General features: G+C 35.4%; 1 protein-coding gene across 1 annotated transcript; it reads left to right on the top strand.

Moving 5' to 3' along the window:
• The first annotated feature begins 867 nt into the window (after window positions 1-867).
• Window positions 868-14,778, top strand: LOC146136587 (proton myo-inositol cotransporter-like). The gene is made up of 15 exons (XM_083396344.1): window positions 868-1,007; window positions 2,902-2,989; window positions 3,274-3,405; window positions 3,575-3,770; window positions 4,981-5,140; window positions 5,379-5,505; window positions 5,745-5,820; window positions 6,679-6,787; window positions 7,110-7,273; window positions 7,695-7,815; window positions 7,941-8,052; window positions 10,164-10,293; window positions 12,435-12,587; window positions 12,849-12,995; window positions 13,269-14,778. The coding sequence occupies exons 1-15, from the start codon at window positions 976-978 to the stop codon at window positions 13,331-13,333; spliced, it is 1,812 nt and encodes a 603-aa protein (XP_083252470.1). The 5' UTR covers window positions 868-975; the 3' UTR covers window positions 13,334-14,778.
• Window positions 14,779-14,998: the final 220 nt, after the last annotated feature.

The following is a 14,998-nucleotide window of genomic DNA, read 5'->3' as shown; positions in this document are numbered from 1 at the left end:
ATGTGTTTCTCTTTTTTGTCGAAAGCATTCTCTTTTGTCGAAAGATTAGGAAAAGGCTGCTCTTCTATACCCCCGTTGCTTCCCACAATGCGAACTTTTTTGTTTCTTATCCACCTATAACGAATTGTTTTAAAGCAGGTATAGTCGAACGGTTAAACTTTTACGGTTCAGGTTGGGTCCAAGTTCGAGGATTTTGCGAAATCCGGTTCAGTTTTGGTTTCGAACAATTCAAAAGTTCCATTTCAGCTTCGGTTCGACTAAGTTTGTTTTCAAAACCAGTTTATAGGGTTCAGGTTCCGACAGAATATAAGTTGCGAAACCTAAAAATCCGGGTTAATAAATTAGGAGAATAATTATTATTGACATGTAACTTGCATTTAATATATGTTTCGTGGTGAACCAAAAAACATTAGGCAGCTCAATATTGAAGGACCTAAACAATAAAAAAGCAAAGAATTTTCATTTTTTCATAAAATTTCGAACAAGGTGTAAATTGACTATGTAAAATAGAATACGTCATTCTGGAGTGAACTGCTTTTTTGACGATGTTCGAGTTCGGTTAAAGTTCACGTTTATTCAAAATACTCGGTTCACTTCCGGTTGGGCTCCTTAAAATCGTACAAAAAAACGATCCAGATTCGGTTCGACTCCCTTCTCTCAACACTGCTTATTTTCGAAAAAATATAAATTTGGGTGTTCATGGTCCCTTTGCCCCTGACTATGCCCATGTATCTCCCCCAAGTTTTAAACCATGAAATCATTTCAGTTTGGTGCTCTTGAGAACGCTACGGATGACTCGTTGCCATTTCGTAGTTATGACGTATTGTCGGTGGAGTTGCTCAAGCGTTTTGTTTACTGTACGTTTTGTAGCTGTAAGTTGTGGCGTCTCTTCTGCTTTGTGTACGGTGCACAAACAAGTAATGTTATTGTTGGTTAAAGATTAACTTAGCAAATGCACCCTCTTCATTGGATATAATGGGAACTCCAGAACGACGAAGTCTAATTGGGTAAGCAAGACTCGCAGTCGTGTGTCGTATTCTATTGTAATCCATCAGATCGGATGTTCTATCATCATTATTGCATTAAAAAGAAAACAAAATTCCTTCATCGAAAACCGAACTTCTAAGGAGACCATTTGTGTGGTCTTTAAAGAAACGCTTTAAACAGAAGATGGGCATGTTTAAGGAGGACATGTTTAATTTTACGCCTAGTTTGATCAACATTTTCTTTTGAAAAATTGCATGTGGCATAATAAACACTTTGAATTGAATTGAATAGAAAATTACCTTGACTTTTTTTTTACTGCAAAAACCTTTAGTGAGAATAGTGAGATTAGCCTTCCAGCCCATGTTTTAGAGATAAACCACGTGTAATAACAAAACAATCCAGTGCTGCTAACTCCTATTATGCATTTTATTCCCATTCCTGATTACTTTTTTTGTGCTACTAGTGATACCTGATAAAAGTAACACATCTGATCGTATAACAAATGACACAAACTTTATTGAAAATTGGTAGGCAGGCTGGCATAGTCTTGTTTGCCTTCTGGTGACAAGCATTTTTGGCCCAAATTCTTAGTTTTTTTGGTCTTGCCCCTCAACTTAAATGATGTCTTCACTTAATGAATGTATCAACCTTGCCATAAGAAAGGAAGGCTATTGAATTAGCTAACGAAAAAGTGTGCCAAAGATTCAAAATTTGGGACGTAAATAAATACATAAGGGGTGTACAAACATGCATCTCAAAATCAGATTTTTATAATATGGGAGAATTTTTCAATATATATATTGCTTGAAATAACGATATTTATAATCCAATTTAAAATATATTGTTTGCCAAGGTTAGAGTTACACAGTCAAGTGCAACATGCCATAGTCTATAGTGACTATGGGCTGAATATGCCGAAAACAGAGACACAAATATAGTGAAAGTTGGCCAATAATTTTTTTTTGCATTTATGTATTTAAAACAGCCAAACATATAGTTTTAAGCCTTAGGTGGAGAAGCATGATGTGGTACATACTTGAAATACCCATGTGAATGTCATACCTTTCTATTTAACAGGAATGGCGAATAATGTGATTGCTCTTTTAACTCAATATAGGATTACTTGCCAAACAAAATAAAACCGCAAGCACGCAACAATTCTGTGATCGAATTGTAGTACTTTTTTTAAATAATAAACAATCTATATGCCTAAAACCGGCTTTTCCCCACTAAACAAGGTACTTCGCTCTTCCGTAATTTTTTTTGGAATGGCACATCAAAATCAATTCCTGCCAATTGTAGTGCATAATGTTTCTACATATTTAGCATTTTAAAAATCATTTAGATTTAATGGGTGTAGAAACAACCACAAGTTTTTTTTTTGTGAAATGGAGTTTTAAATTAATTTTTGATTTTTTTGGTTTTCTGGCTCATACTTCGGCTGACATAGTCGGTCACCAGCGTTCTGCCATACTGTTGGTAGGTATATAGTCATTTGGCATTATTTACAATGTTAGGCTAAAATTTGCTTTCGCATTTAAGAAGCCTTTTTATTTTTAATATAATCTTGTCTCAGAAATTTATCTTTTTAAGTAAAAAAAATCTATGTTGGTTGCAACAAAATGAACAAATCAATTTGGAAATTGGCATAGATATCACACAAGTATTGAATAGGTACTGAGACAGGGGTATAGACTTTCATCTGATGATAATATTTAATTATTATTGAAAATCCCTACTTTCTAAAGTCACCAGTGACATAAACAGTCACACAAATAACACCACTTAACTGCATACTCTTTTTGTTAGTTTAATGCAAGTATGATTACAGCTCTTTATAATAACAAAAATAGTGTAATTGTAGTGTATATTTAAATAAAATATGATTAACTGAATGTTTTATTTTCTGCTCAGCAAACATTCATTGGATTTTGACTTACAACCAATAGACATGGCGACAACCAATCCAATTACTAACATAACCAACAATAAAGAAAAAAGTGTAAGATTGTTTTAGATGTTTTATAATACACCTATTTATTTGTTTACATGCATACATAATATATACATCTTTAAGTTTAAATGTATATATTTTAAATCATGTTGCTCTATATTGAAAATATATATTGAAGCCTGTCTGCAATAATTACACTTGAGTTTTAATAGAACTTTCATCTATAAAGAAGAGAACCACGGTAACTGAATGTTATCTCTGAAATGGTGTTAACTGTTAATCAACATATGCTAATATAAATTTTTGCAGTTAATAATAATCATTTTTTTTAGACAAATAAATTTGTTTTTGTCTTGACGGCATTCTCTGCCATTGGAGGATTTTTATTTGGTTATGACACTGGTGTGGTTAGTGGTGCTATGATCCTTTTGAAAAACCAGTTTTCATTAAGCAGTTTATGGCAGGTAATGTAGTCATATGTTAAACGTTATTGCCATACATGATTATCTAAATCATACTCATATATAAATTTTACTATGTTTTAACTGTTTGTTTTTAAGTGTAAAAAAGTTAGAAGTTGGAATTAGAAAATTGACTAGCTAAAATCTGCTAAATAGATTATTTTGCTCGTAGGAACTAATTGTTGCTGTAACAGTTGGTTTTGCTGCAGTCTTTGCTCTTCTTGGTGGTCCACTCAATGGTATTTTTGGTCGAAGGGGGGTAATCCTTTTAGCAAGTTTGGTATTTATTGGAGGTTCTGTTTTACTTGCGTTGGCATCAAACAAGGAACTGCTGTTACTTGGAAGAGCAATTGTTGGAATAGGCATTGGTAAATATGTGCAATAACTTCTCAACTCTTTTAGTTTAAATTTATTTGTGACAGCTTGCATAACCACAACACTTGAGGTTTGAATAAATATATGTTGTTTCTCACTATTAAATTTAAATAAAGCTTGATGTAAAGAATGCACAGGGTGGGATTTTGCACTTGCTCACTTGTCAATGCCTGTGCTATTCGCTGCGGGGGTAGTGCGGTTTGACATCCACTGTCTGGCGGTTTCTATTTCAAACCTACTAAAGGCGTAATTTTTTTAACCGTAACAAATTATGTTTAACTTTAACTACAAAAAGCCAATTATAACAAGAAATTGTCCAAATGCATTGTACAATTACATCGTATGAGGCAAAAAGTCCTACACATTCACTAGATGACCATTTGAAAAGGGTTATTAGCATCGCTGCATCTGATTTGTATAGTAATATTTTTCAGAAGAGCTTTTGTGCTGTAGAAATGGCATAACAAAAGCTCCTTAATTTTGTTTATGAGGAATGTCAAGTTCACATTCTTTTTCAATATGGCTCACTTATTGTTGATAAATTCGCTCTCTTTTGTAATGACTATAAGTCAGATTATTGTTAATTGACTCCTTTTTTTTACTTTTGGGCATGACAAAATTTACATGTAGGAATGACAAGGTTGAATAATTAGTCTCGGGAGCTGTTTTAAAAAATATATTAAGCAAAAAAGTACAAGCACCAATGTCAGGTTTCATTTTTTCAAATCATATTAAAAGCCTCTGTTCTCAAATCAGCTTTTCCAAGGGGGTTTGGAAAATTTTAGGAAGTCTACAAAACAACAAAATCTGAAGAAAAAAGTTTGACATATATTTCGTTGGTGTGCCGGCAAATTGCTGTGTTGTTGTGCTGCAAATGGAAAGAGGTTGCGGGGCACTGCTATAAATAAACACACTGATTTGCTGCTCAAAAGTTATGTATTAAAAATAATAAAGGCAGGTTAAATTTTTGAAAAACACTCTGGTAGGATATAAATTTTCTGGCTTACCGGCATTTTTGAGGTTTGTTATGTCGTCCGGAAAGGTGCAAATTTATATGCCTACCCTGATGCATTTTATACCTTCTTAATATTAAACATGTCCTAAAATTGTATTGGTGTTTGATGATGAAGTATTAACATGAAATATTAAATGTTAATTCAATAAGATTTTGCTGATTTCCTTGTTTAATATAATTTCCTTTAGGACTTGCATCAATGACTGTTCCTATGTATATTGCTGAAGTGTCACCTTCTCATATACGAGGCCGACTTGTGACTATAAATAATTTATTTATTACTGGAGGGCAATTTATTGCAAGTTGTGTAGATGGATTTTTCAGTTTTGATAAAACTAATGGATGGAGGTATGATGCTTAGTTGATTGTTATTTCTCGCAACTATAGTAACACTCAATAACTTAAATAGAAACTCACTTAAAAGCTTATAAAAACATAGTTTGTACTGATAAATAACAAATGTTCATTTTTGTGTTAAGGTACTAAAGTAGTTTAAAATAAATGTTTCTTATATAAATTTTCGAAATGTGGTTTATGTGTATAAATAACAATTTTTGACTTTATGTGTTACTTTTTTAATAATTAGATATATGCTGGGTCTTGCTGCTGTTCCCGCTTTTATTCAATTTGTTGGTTTTCTGTTTTTACCTGAAAGCCCACGTTGGTTGGTTCAAAAGGAAAAGTATGACAAAGCTCGGAATGTTCTTCATAAGGTTTTTGAATTGTTTCAAGGCAAAATAAATAAATGTAAACAAATAATATAGAGAAAATGCTTTAAGGCTTCAAAAATGTAAAATAGCACCATTAAAAGGAAAGCTGTTTTTACTGTGAAATACAAATGACTTTAAACAACCTTAACCCTAATATATGTTTATGATAAATAGCCTACTGACAAAGGATATATAATATATAACTACAGCTATTTTTCACTAATGCTAAAAATCATACTCAGGTCGTAAACGACCCCGAGCAAGTTGAACAGGAATTTCAAATTATCAAAGCAACTGTGGACGAAGAAAAGTTGAACAGTTGAGTTGTTTGTCTAAAAGTAGTGTTTTTTACTAATACTGTCATTGTCATAGTTGTAATTCGCCACGAGGGTATGCGTCTTAACTGACTATAAAGCTTAATTAATTTTTCAGCAGAAAAACAACTTAAATTTTGTTTTGCATACATGTTCCGTTCAAGATTGTTGGTACACATTTGTTATTTGGAGCATTCACAAGGCTAGCAAGCCGAACTTTCAAAATTCCAGAACGTTTTTTTCTAAATCAGTACAAAATGCTCACTTATCAGTAATCATCAACAAAGCGTATCAATACAAACCAATTTAGCACCTTAGTATTATCATTGTAATTTTGTGGTAACAGATTGCAATCGGGCGCTCTAAAATGATAAAGGACAACATATAATGGCCAATAAAGGACAACATATACAAAAAAAATGACCTAAGCGCTGTCTGTCAGGGAATAACTTAATACTATTGTGATATGCGATTATTATTTTTCACAGTACTCAATGATATTTTTTTAGGAAAACCTCTATGTTTTTCTTTTCTTCAAAGTTTTGTTACATAGGTCTCATCGTTGCGTTATCTTTAAAATACTGAAAGACAAATTTGTTTTATGATGGTTGCGAATAAACTCTTTATGCTTTGGATTAACGTTTTCTTATCGTGTTGATAGACCGAACATCACAGCGCGTTTTAAGATTTAGGAAGAGTTACAGCACACAATGCGGTCTATTATTTGCCGTACCAAAGTAAAAAAAACAGGTTGACAGCTCTGTCAATTTTAGTCTCAGTTGATTGGTTGATGCAGATTATACAAAACATGTTTTTTCTGTTACTGTTGTTGTATAAAATTTGTTTCTTAACAAACTTTTAGGCTCGAATGATTTCTGTCGACTCTTTAGCGATGTTGCTGTAAGGCGTGCTCTGATTGTTGGCTGTGGCTTGCAAATGTTTCAACAGCTTTCTGGGATAAACACTGTTATGTAAGTTTTTAGGATAGTGATAAGCTTTGTTTGTATGGGTTGACTAAAAATATCTTAACAGCTTTATGATGTAAGCAGCTGTCAAAAAATGGGGTTCCCTAAAAAGCAATTTGCCAACTTTCCTTAAATATGTATGGGACTTGCTGTTATTACACGTACATCCAAAACAGATATTGCTTTAATTGCAAGTTAATAAACAGCATATAATAAGTTAAATATTGCGTTTACTCTATTTTAGTTCTCTGGCCATTGGATGATATGGCGACAAACTTTGACAAACAATCATCGAATATAGAGAAAATGCATTAATTTTTAAAATCAGGTATTATTCTGCAACTATCATTCAAATGTCGGGTGTGCGCCAGGAGAACTTGGCTATTTGGCTTGCCGCAGTCACAGCATTCGTTAATTTCGCTTTCACCATAGTTGGGGTTTTGGTGGTTGAGAAAGTGGGAAGAAGATTGTTGACTCTGCTTAGTATGGCCGGTATGTTTAATTGCATGCAAATAAACGCTTCTAAATGTTCCAAATTTTTTATATGAATCCTGAATGCATATAAAAAAAAGATTCTTGCCTAAACCTAGTAATAGCTGAAATTACTATTTCCAAAATACCCCAATCCTAATTTATTTGATTATAAAAACAAAAAGTTACAAAAAAGTATCAGTGTTTAAATTTGTTTTTAGGTAACATTTGCTAATATGAGTGTCATACATTGTTAGTATTGGTACAAGTCTAACCACAGAAGACTAACTTATGCCTTGCCTTTAATATTTTATATTATCCCAAGACTTGTTGATCTATATTATTGATAACTTTTTTGATTTGCTGCTACATCATCAGATTGTCATGTGTTTCAAAGTTTTAAATTTTCTAAATAGTGGTTGTCAGTTGTCTTTTTACACAGGTGTTGCGTTGTCACTTCTGTTTCTCTCATGCGGATTCTTTCTTGCGTCGTTGCATTCTCCAAACGTTTCGATGAATTCAACCCTAATAACCAACGACACAATACACTGTTTTACGTATAAGTGAGTTATGTATAATCTATTTGCTGAGATATATTGGGTAAAATCTATACGTGGTTTCTAATGAAGTACAACGATGGAGTAGTTCGTTTAAGTTCAGTCGGTGCACTTATTTGCATTCTCCCTAGGTCGTGTGCTTCCTGTATACAATCGCTGGACTGCGGATATTGTTACATGGAGCAAGGCAAATCAGACGTGTACAACTCAACATGCTTACCAGTCGATCCAAACAACCAACAGGTTTGTAGCACTTCCGGCAGGGCTCAACAAATGCAACACTCTACGTGGTTTGATTGAAATAAATAATTTTTTTCAAAATATAAACCATGATAGATATAAAGTAATAATACAGCAGGAAAGGTAGCTCGTTGATGGAAATTATGGTAATCTAGAGTCTACACTAGATCATTGGTTCCCAACCTTTTTGCTGTCACTACCCCCTTTTCAGTTTTAAAAATCTACGCGACTTTTGGTGTATTACACATAAACCAGATCACAGTCATATACAACTAGGCAATATGTCCAGTGTCCACTTTATAGACAAATGGTTTTAAAAATAGGCAAGAATGCCCAGTTATACCCAGTTATATTGCATGAAAAACTAAATATGCGGTTTAAGGTGATGTTGCCCCATAAGACTTTCTACCCCCCTAAGAAAACACGCTACACCTTACAACAGATCTGGGCAACATACGGCCCGCGGTCCGGATCCGGCCCGCCAAGCAGTTCAATCCGGCCCGCGGCTTGTTTTCCTTAAAGTTCATACTAAGCGAAAACCAGAGTGAGTTTCTACATGTTTGGTTGTATCGTAAACACTCTTTTCAGGGACGGATCTAGTCATGACCACGCCAAATTCGATTTTTAGCTTGTTTGAAATACAAAAACGGAAATTGTTTTCGCGCTTCACGCAAATCTATTCTGTCTTTCTCGTATCTTCCGTGCAATTTTTGGGAAACTTTACAGACAAATAGCGTCCAATGTACTGTGGCACTCTCGAAAGTTTAACAAACTTAGCCTAATATTTAAATATTTTTTGCGCGTCGAAAGTAATCTGTCTTTAAAATATGAACGAAATACCTACCCTTTTCTAAACTCTGAAATATACGGATTCACATCCTGTAAACCTAATTTAGTTAATTCCATGTTGTGTGTTTCTCCCGATTTTTAAATCGTCTTTGCAATATGGCCGCTGTGGCGCAAGTAACACGTCGGTAACTTGAAGCTTAAAAAATCAAAGTTATTGTACGAAATTTTTATATATTTTAATCTTAACTTTTGGTTCAGCGCGCCCCACAACTTGATAAACGCCAATACATCAAGCAATTTACTATACATCAAGCAATTTTTTTGTCGGTGCTCAATGCTCCCCAAGTTTGCATTTTAAAACAATAGTCCTAATTTTTTCGCGCTTCGCGCGACGTCTTGTGGCCTTCCCTAAATTTGACTTAAATAGCACATTTTCTCACAACTCCATGCGTAATAACAAATTTGCTAGCCTATTTGTTTTATAACCTTATGTTGCGTGAATTTGAGATCCTATTTTTGACTTGGCCCGCCACAACATTTTAGGTTTCTCATGCGGCCCGCGGTTAAAAATAATTGCCCACCCCTGCCTTACAACGACGGACCAAAGACTGATGTGCATTAAGACGTATCGGCTGAGAAACCAAAACTGTGATGTTTCGTACTAGTCAGACTTGTTTTTATTTTAGCCTAAATAAACGTGGTTCAACTGCAGGTCTGTGATATTTTATTTTGTCGGTCAGTGATAAAATTAAACAAATTATTTAATTTCGACCAGTGCTGCATTTGCTCCCTTTACTTGAACCAAAAAACGCTCCATTGTATCGTGGGTTACACTTATCACACTTTTTAAAGAATAAAACCACACTGCATTTTTTGCGTCAACTTTTTACATGATTTTTGTGCAACCATTTAGGGGTTGATGGTGCTAATCTTTTTTCGCGCCAAACGCACCAAGCATACTGCTTAAGGCAAACACTTTGCCAACTAAAACCAAATAAACGCGGTTTTATTTCCTAATTCCACATCTGTTCTTTCGAGAATAGCACATTTTGTAAGATTACTTGAATTATGACGCAACTGGTGATGTCTTATGTAAGATTTGTTTTATGCCCCCAACGTCCTTGCAACACAGGCCCGCCATATGAAACAAATTGCTTCTGATGGCCCACGACAAAATATAGTTGGACCACTCTGACCTAAAGTATCTTTAAAAAATTGTCGGACTTAGTAGAATCTGTGACTAACGTCAATAAATGTAAACCAGCACATTGGCTTAGTGTAGTGTACATTAGAAACGGCTTTTAATTAACAATTGTAAACCGCAGGTTTCGAAGTTTGGTCGATGCGAAGAAAGTCACGAGCACGGTCCTTATTTCGCCTCTAACTATTGCCCCACAGCTTACTCGTGGATGGCTATGGCCGGCATGATAATGTACCTGGCGTCTTTTGCACCTGGTAAGTGCTCTCTTTGGTGGACGTATAATGGTTCTTTTAGTTCTTTGTTAAATAACCTTTTTTGCTATTCGAATTTGTAAACGTTTTACACTTTATTAAATTAGTATATCCAGTTAATGACGAAACCACTCATTCCTACATCATAATTTAATTCGAATGCCGGACGTTCAATACAAAATACCAACGTTTCAATAACATAAAATCTAAAAAAAAATGATATTCAAAATTTGTGTACTTAGACAAGTCGCAGTGTGTGTTATTATAGTTTGAATATTTTTTACTAAATTACCAAAGATCACAGGAGCTTACTGCAAATAGAAAAACTCCAGCCGTGTTAACACGTTTGCTAAGCCCTGTATTGAACCTTGCAGCTAACCATGCTATAGTAGGGTTACCATATTTTCGTGGCCTAAAATCCGGAACCCCTTTAGTCCCCACTAGCGGTATTTAAAATGAGGTATGAACACATTGTCTGTCAATATGACGTCACACTGGCAATGCTTTGCCTATCCATTGTATACCGGATCATTGTATACCGGATCATTGTATACCGGAGGGGCACTTGCCCCTCCCCCTGGAATTTCAAAATGCGATTATTAGTTTTATTTATAAGTGTAATATATATTACTTTTGACGGTTAAAAATATTGTACATTATCCATTGCCCCCAGTGGAGTATCCAGGGGGCGGGAGTTGTTAGCCCCTTTTTGTAAGTGATATTATCGTTTTTTGTTAATTTTTGTCATGGTTTAACAAACTGTTCGAAGCGGCGTGCTTTTTAAATAATTGGGTCACGCGTCTTAATCTAATGCGAAACCAATATCGAGCGCAAAACGCCGTTTTTCGTCTTTCGTTTGGTCGACCGTAAACGCTGGAAGTTTTTCTCTTTCGTTATTTGTTTAGGTTGACTGATTAGCAAGTGTGTATTCGACAAATGACAACGCTAAGTCAAACCTTCTTTCTTTTTTTCTCGCTAAAAAACGTCGAGTTGTTCCTCGCTTTTCGGTCTCTGCGCTAATATCCGATGTGGGTGTAACGTCGCCATTTGTTTAACTGAAGCAGATTTTTAAAAGGAGGTATAATGGTGACTGTCGGGCGCGTTTCAAAGTCTCCGTTTTTAAGTAATGATGGTTAACGCAAAATTTTGCCCTTTAAGCATACTCTAAGACCACGTGCTAAGTGTGCAATGGAGACAACTTATTTCCCCTAAACCGCAGCTTGTAATTTAACTGACTTGGCACACAGCTCGGCACAGATGTTCAGTATTGCAGGTGGTGAACTTGTAATTTAGCACTAGTTCCGTTCATGGAACTTGAAATGTGCGCTGCTGATAGTCGAATTATGTGTGATTCTACTACAATTAATCACACATATTTCACGGTCTTGGTTTGTTTTTTTGCCTGACGTTAACGATTGCACAGCGTGATTTCGCAGCTGGCGCCTGACAGGATTGTCGACGACGCACGTGGTCGCTTTTGCTGGACGTATTTGGCTGTTTCTGATTAGTTTTTTTTTATCACGTCTTGCAATCACCATTTTATGACGTCATAGTGTCACTGTTTTATGACGTCATTGTTCATTAACGTCACACGAAAATAAATTCCCTAAGTTGAAAATTCAGGACCCCTCTTTTTGATTTTCTGGTTACGCCCCTGCTTGCCCCCCCTGGAAAATTTTCTGCGGGCGCCCCTGGTTGTACACGAATGCAAGTTCTGATTAAGCATTAAACAAAACGGCAATTTCCTTGGTATTCTCATTTGGTCTGCAATATACTTCTTGTTGCGCTATTTTTCTACTGCTTTATAAGCGAACATACGCTCTTATCGTTTCAGACATGTTCTAAATTTTGCAATATCGACCAAGATATAAGGCCTTCAGCTACTAGCCCATCTCCACTCATCCATGTATCCCAAATAAAGCGCTGTATTGTCGTTTTGGACGTAACAATGAAATAATTACCCGCAACGCAACAAACAATTTAAAAAAATTCCGGACATTTAAGCATATTTTGGCATATCCCCCCGGACGCAGTTTGAACACTAAAATTCCGGACATGTCCGGGGAAATCCGGACATATGGCAATTCTATATAGGTCTATCGCTTAGCTGTTCAAATTAAATAATAAAACATCATATATCTTAGGCATGGGTCCAATGCCGTGGACGGTGAATTCCGAAATTTATCCCCAATGGGCGAGAAGTACTGGCAACGCTCTTAGCGCGGGAACTAACTGGTTTTTTAACGTCGTCGTGTCGCTTACTTTTCTCACCGTGACGCAAGGTTTGACGACCCAAGGTTAGTCCATTCGTCCAACATTGGTTGCGCTTGTTCACAAACACAATGGCTTACACGTGCAAAAACTTCGAAAAAACATATTAGTCGATAATCCCAGCTTTACTTTTATCGGGTGTTATTAAGCTTTATCTGTTTGATATAAGAATCACGGCAATTCACTTTAACGTTTATTTACGCTTTTAAAATGAATTGACCCAGTATATAGCGCTTTACTATAATTTTCTACTATATTTTATCACTGGTGTTTTACTATTTTATAAGGTGCTTTCTTGCTCTACGCCGTGCTGTCGTCTCTCGGCCTTCTATTTATATTTTTATTTTTACCTGAGACCAAGGGCAGGCCGCTTGAGGAAATACAAACCTTGTTTGCGCAAGGCTGGATCGTACCAGGGAAAAAAAAGAACAAAGGTTAATTCTTGTATTTTTTTACTCATTGTATGTTCTGCAAGCATGCTTTTAATGACTTGCAAAACAATTTAATTTTATTTTATATTTTAAAACATGAGATATTTTTAATCTATCTGAAAGAAATGTATCAGCTAATGTTGCATTACAATAGAACACTATACTGCGACAGCACTGATGCGTTTATTTTAGAGGTTACAACCTCCAATAAAATATAGGCAGTTTTGCATATCATCGTTCAAAATACATTAAAACATTTTTATCGTCGTTTTATAGCTTATCACGTTATTTTGAACAACCACGAGGAGACCACAGACGATGACACATTGTTTGTAAAGTAGCATTCACATATGACAGAAGCACTTACAAGGATCGAATGGACTGTGCATGAATTTACCTTTACTTTGACTGTGCGGTTCCCATTTGCAATGCTGTAAATATTTTGCCTTAAACGTGGTAAATTCGCGTCTTAAAATCCTAATTATTTTTAGTGTGATTGGAGCAACATGGAAGTAATAGTAACATTCTATTGGTATAGGACGCCTTTTTATTATGCAGCTTTTGTCAATTTCAAACCATTTACTTCTATCTATTTGTATATTATGACTTCGGTAATAACGCCATATTGTTGTGATGTTAATACTAGTTTTGTTAAATGCTTCTATTTTGTGAATTTTATTTGATAATAGATTTACGCAAAAAAGCCCTACAAGGCCTACAGTAATTAGGCCTACCACATGTCCTCTTTAAGGAGGATTTGTCCTTTTTTCTTGAGAAAAGTGAATGGTCCACCGAGGACGCTTAAAAATGCCCAAATGTCCTCTTTTTTTTATTTCGAGTTAGTTGCTTATACTTTTAACAAGACTTTTTGGCGAGACCCTGTATTTAGTTCCAAAAAATACTGTAGCCATAAAACATCCTGAATCGCTGGTTTAAAAAAGGTTTTGCCCTACCAGCCCTACCTCTTTGATTGTTATTGCAACATTGCGCCAGAAAAATTGCAACCGAACCTCACACGTAAAAAGTCCCAGTAATATAGCAAAGGTGTGATTATTCACTTTAAAACGTAGGATTTTAAATCGTCACTTATAACTCTCTTCGTAGCCGCCAACAGCAAAACCAAAGCGCTCGCAACAAATAGATCAATATTTGCGCTCAAGTCGGCCAGCAACACCACATTTTCCCATAGAAAATTAATCGGACCAAAACAAGTAAACATTCCGAAAATCGGCATAAAGCTCAAACATAACATTTCTACTTTCGTTTTACTTACAGGCAAAAAAATGTCCTCTTTTTGGGTGACAAAAAGTAATTGACACTTTAAGTCTGTTTTTATTAGGTTACGATGTAATTTATAGATGTGCCTTTGTTTATCTCGTTTGCCTTTATGTTTATAGATCTGATAAAGTATATTTTAAGTGTTACTTGCAGCATGCAATATTATTTCTGTATTTTATGTGGCAATATAAAACTTGGTGTTTACACAAAATGTGTTTTTTGTATCTAACGCAAAGCGAACACATGCGTTGTCGACAATCCTGCCATGCCCCATCTGCGAAACCGCTTATTGTGCAATCGTTAACTTTTTTTGGTGGAAACCTAAAGACCGTGAAATTTGTGTGATTGGTTTTAGAAAATTTATAATCCCATCTATCCGCCGAGCAGTTTTTGAATTACATGCACGGGACTATGCTAAATTACAAGCACACCTTTCGCCACCTGTAATATAAAAGGAAGCTGCCGTTAAGGAAAATGAATTGCGTCAACTACACACTAATCGCGTGGTATTAGAATATGCTTGTGGGGATTATTTCTGCGATAACTACCATTACATAACAATGGATTCAAAACAAAACTTGAAATTAAACCACTTTTTCAGAGAATTTTCTTTAGTTGAAAATGCCTCTGTTACACCAAGTTTGAGATTTTGCGGCGCGAACAGCCCGAAAATATAACCAGGGCTGCGGAGTCGGTTAAACATTCCCCGTGTCCGACTCCGGCCAAAA

The sequence above is a fragment of the Ascidiella aspersa genome, chromosome 8, assembly GCF_963924565.1.
Source record: "Ascidiella aspersa chromosome 8, kaAscAspe10.2, whole genome shotgun sequence".
Taxonomy (NCBI): Eukaryota; Metazoa; Chordata; class Ascidiacea; order Phlebobranchia; family Ascidiidae; genus Ascidiella; species Ascidiella aspersa.
Note: the sequence above shows the minus strand (reverse complement) of the source record. Positions and strands in the feature narration are given on the sequence as shown.

Bases quoted from the DNA above. Each gene is read 5' to 3' on its own strand.
- LOC146136587 (XM_083396344.1), top strand. From the start codon at position 976: ATGGGAACTCCAGAACGACGAAGTCTAATTGG. The intron at 2,990-3,273 runs GTAAGATTGTTT...CATTTTTTTTAG, and splicing joins CCAACAATAAAGAAAAAAGT to ACAAATAAATTTGTTTTTGT. The intron at 5,506-5,744 runs GTTTTTGAATTG...AATCATACTCAG, and splicing joins CTCGGAATGTTCTTCATAAG to GTCGTAAACGACCCCGAGCA.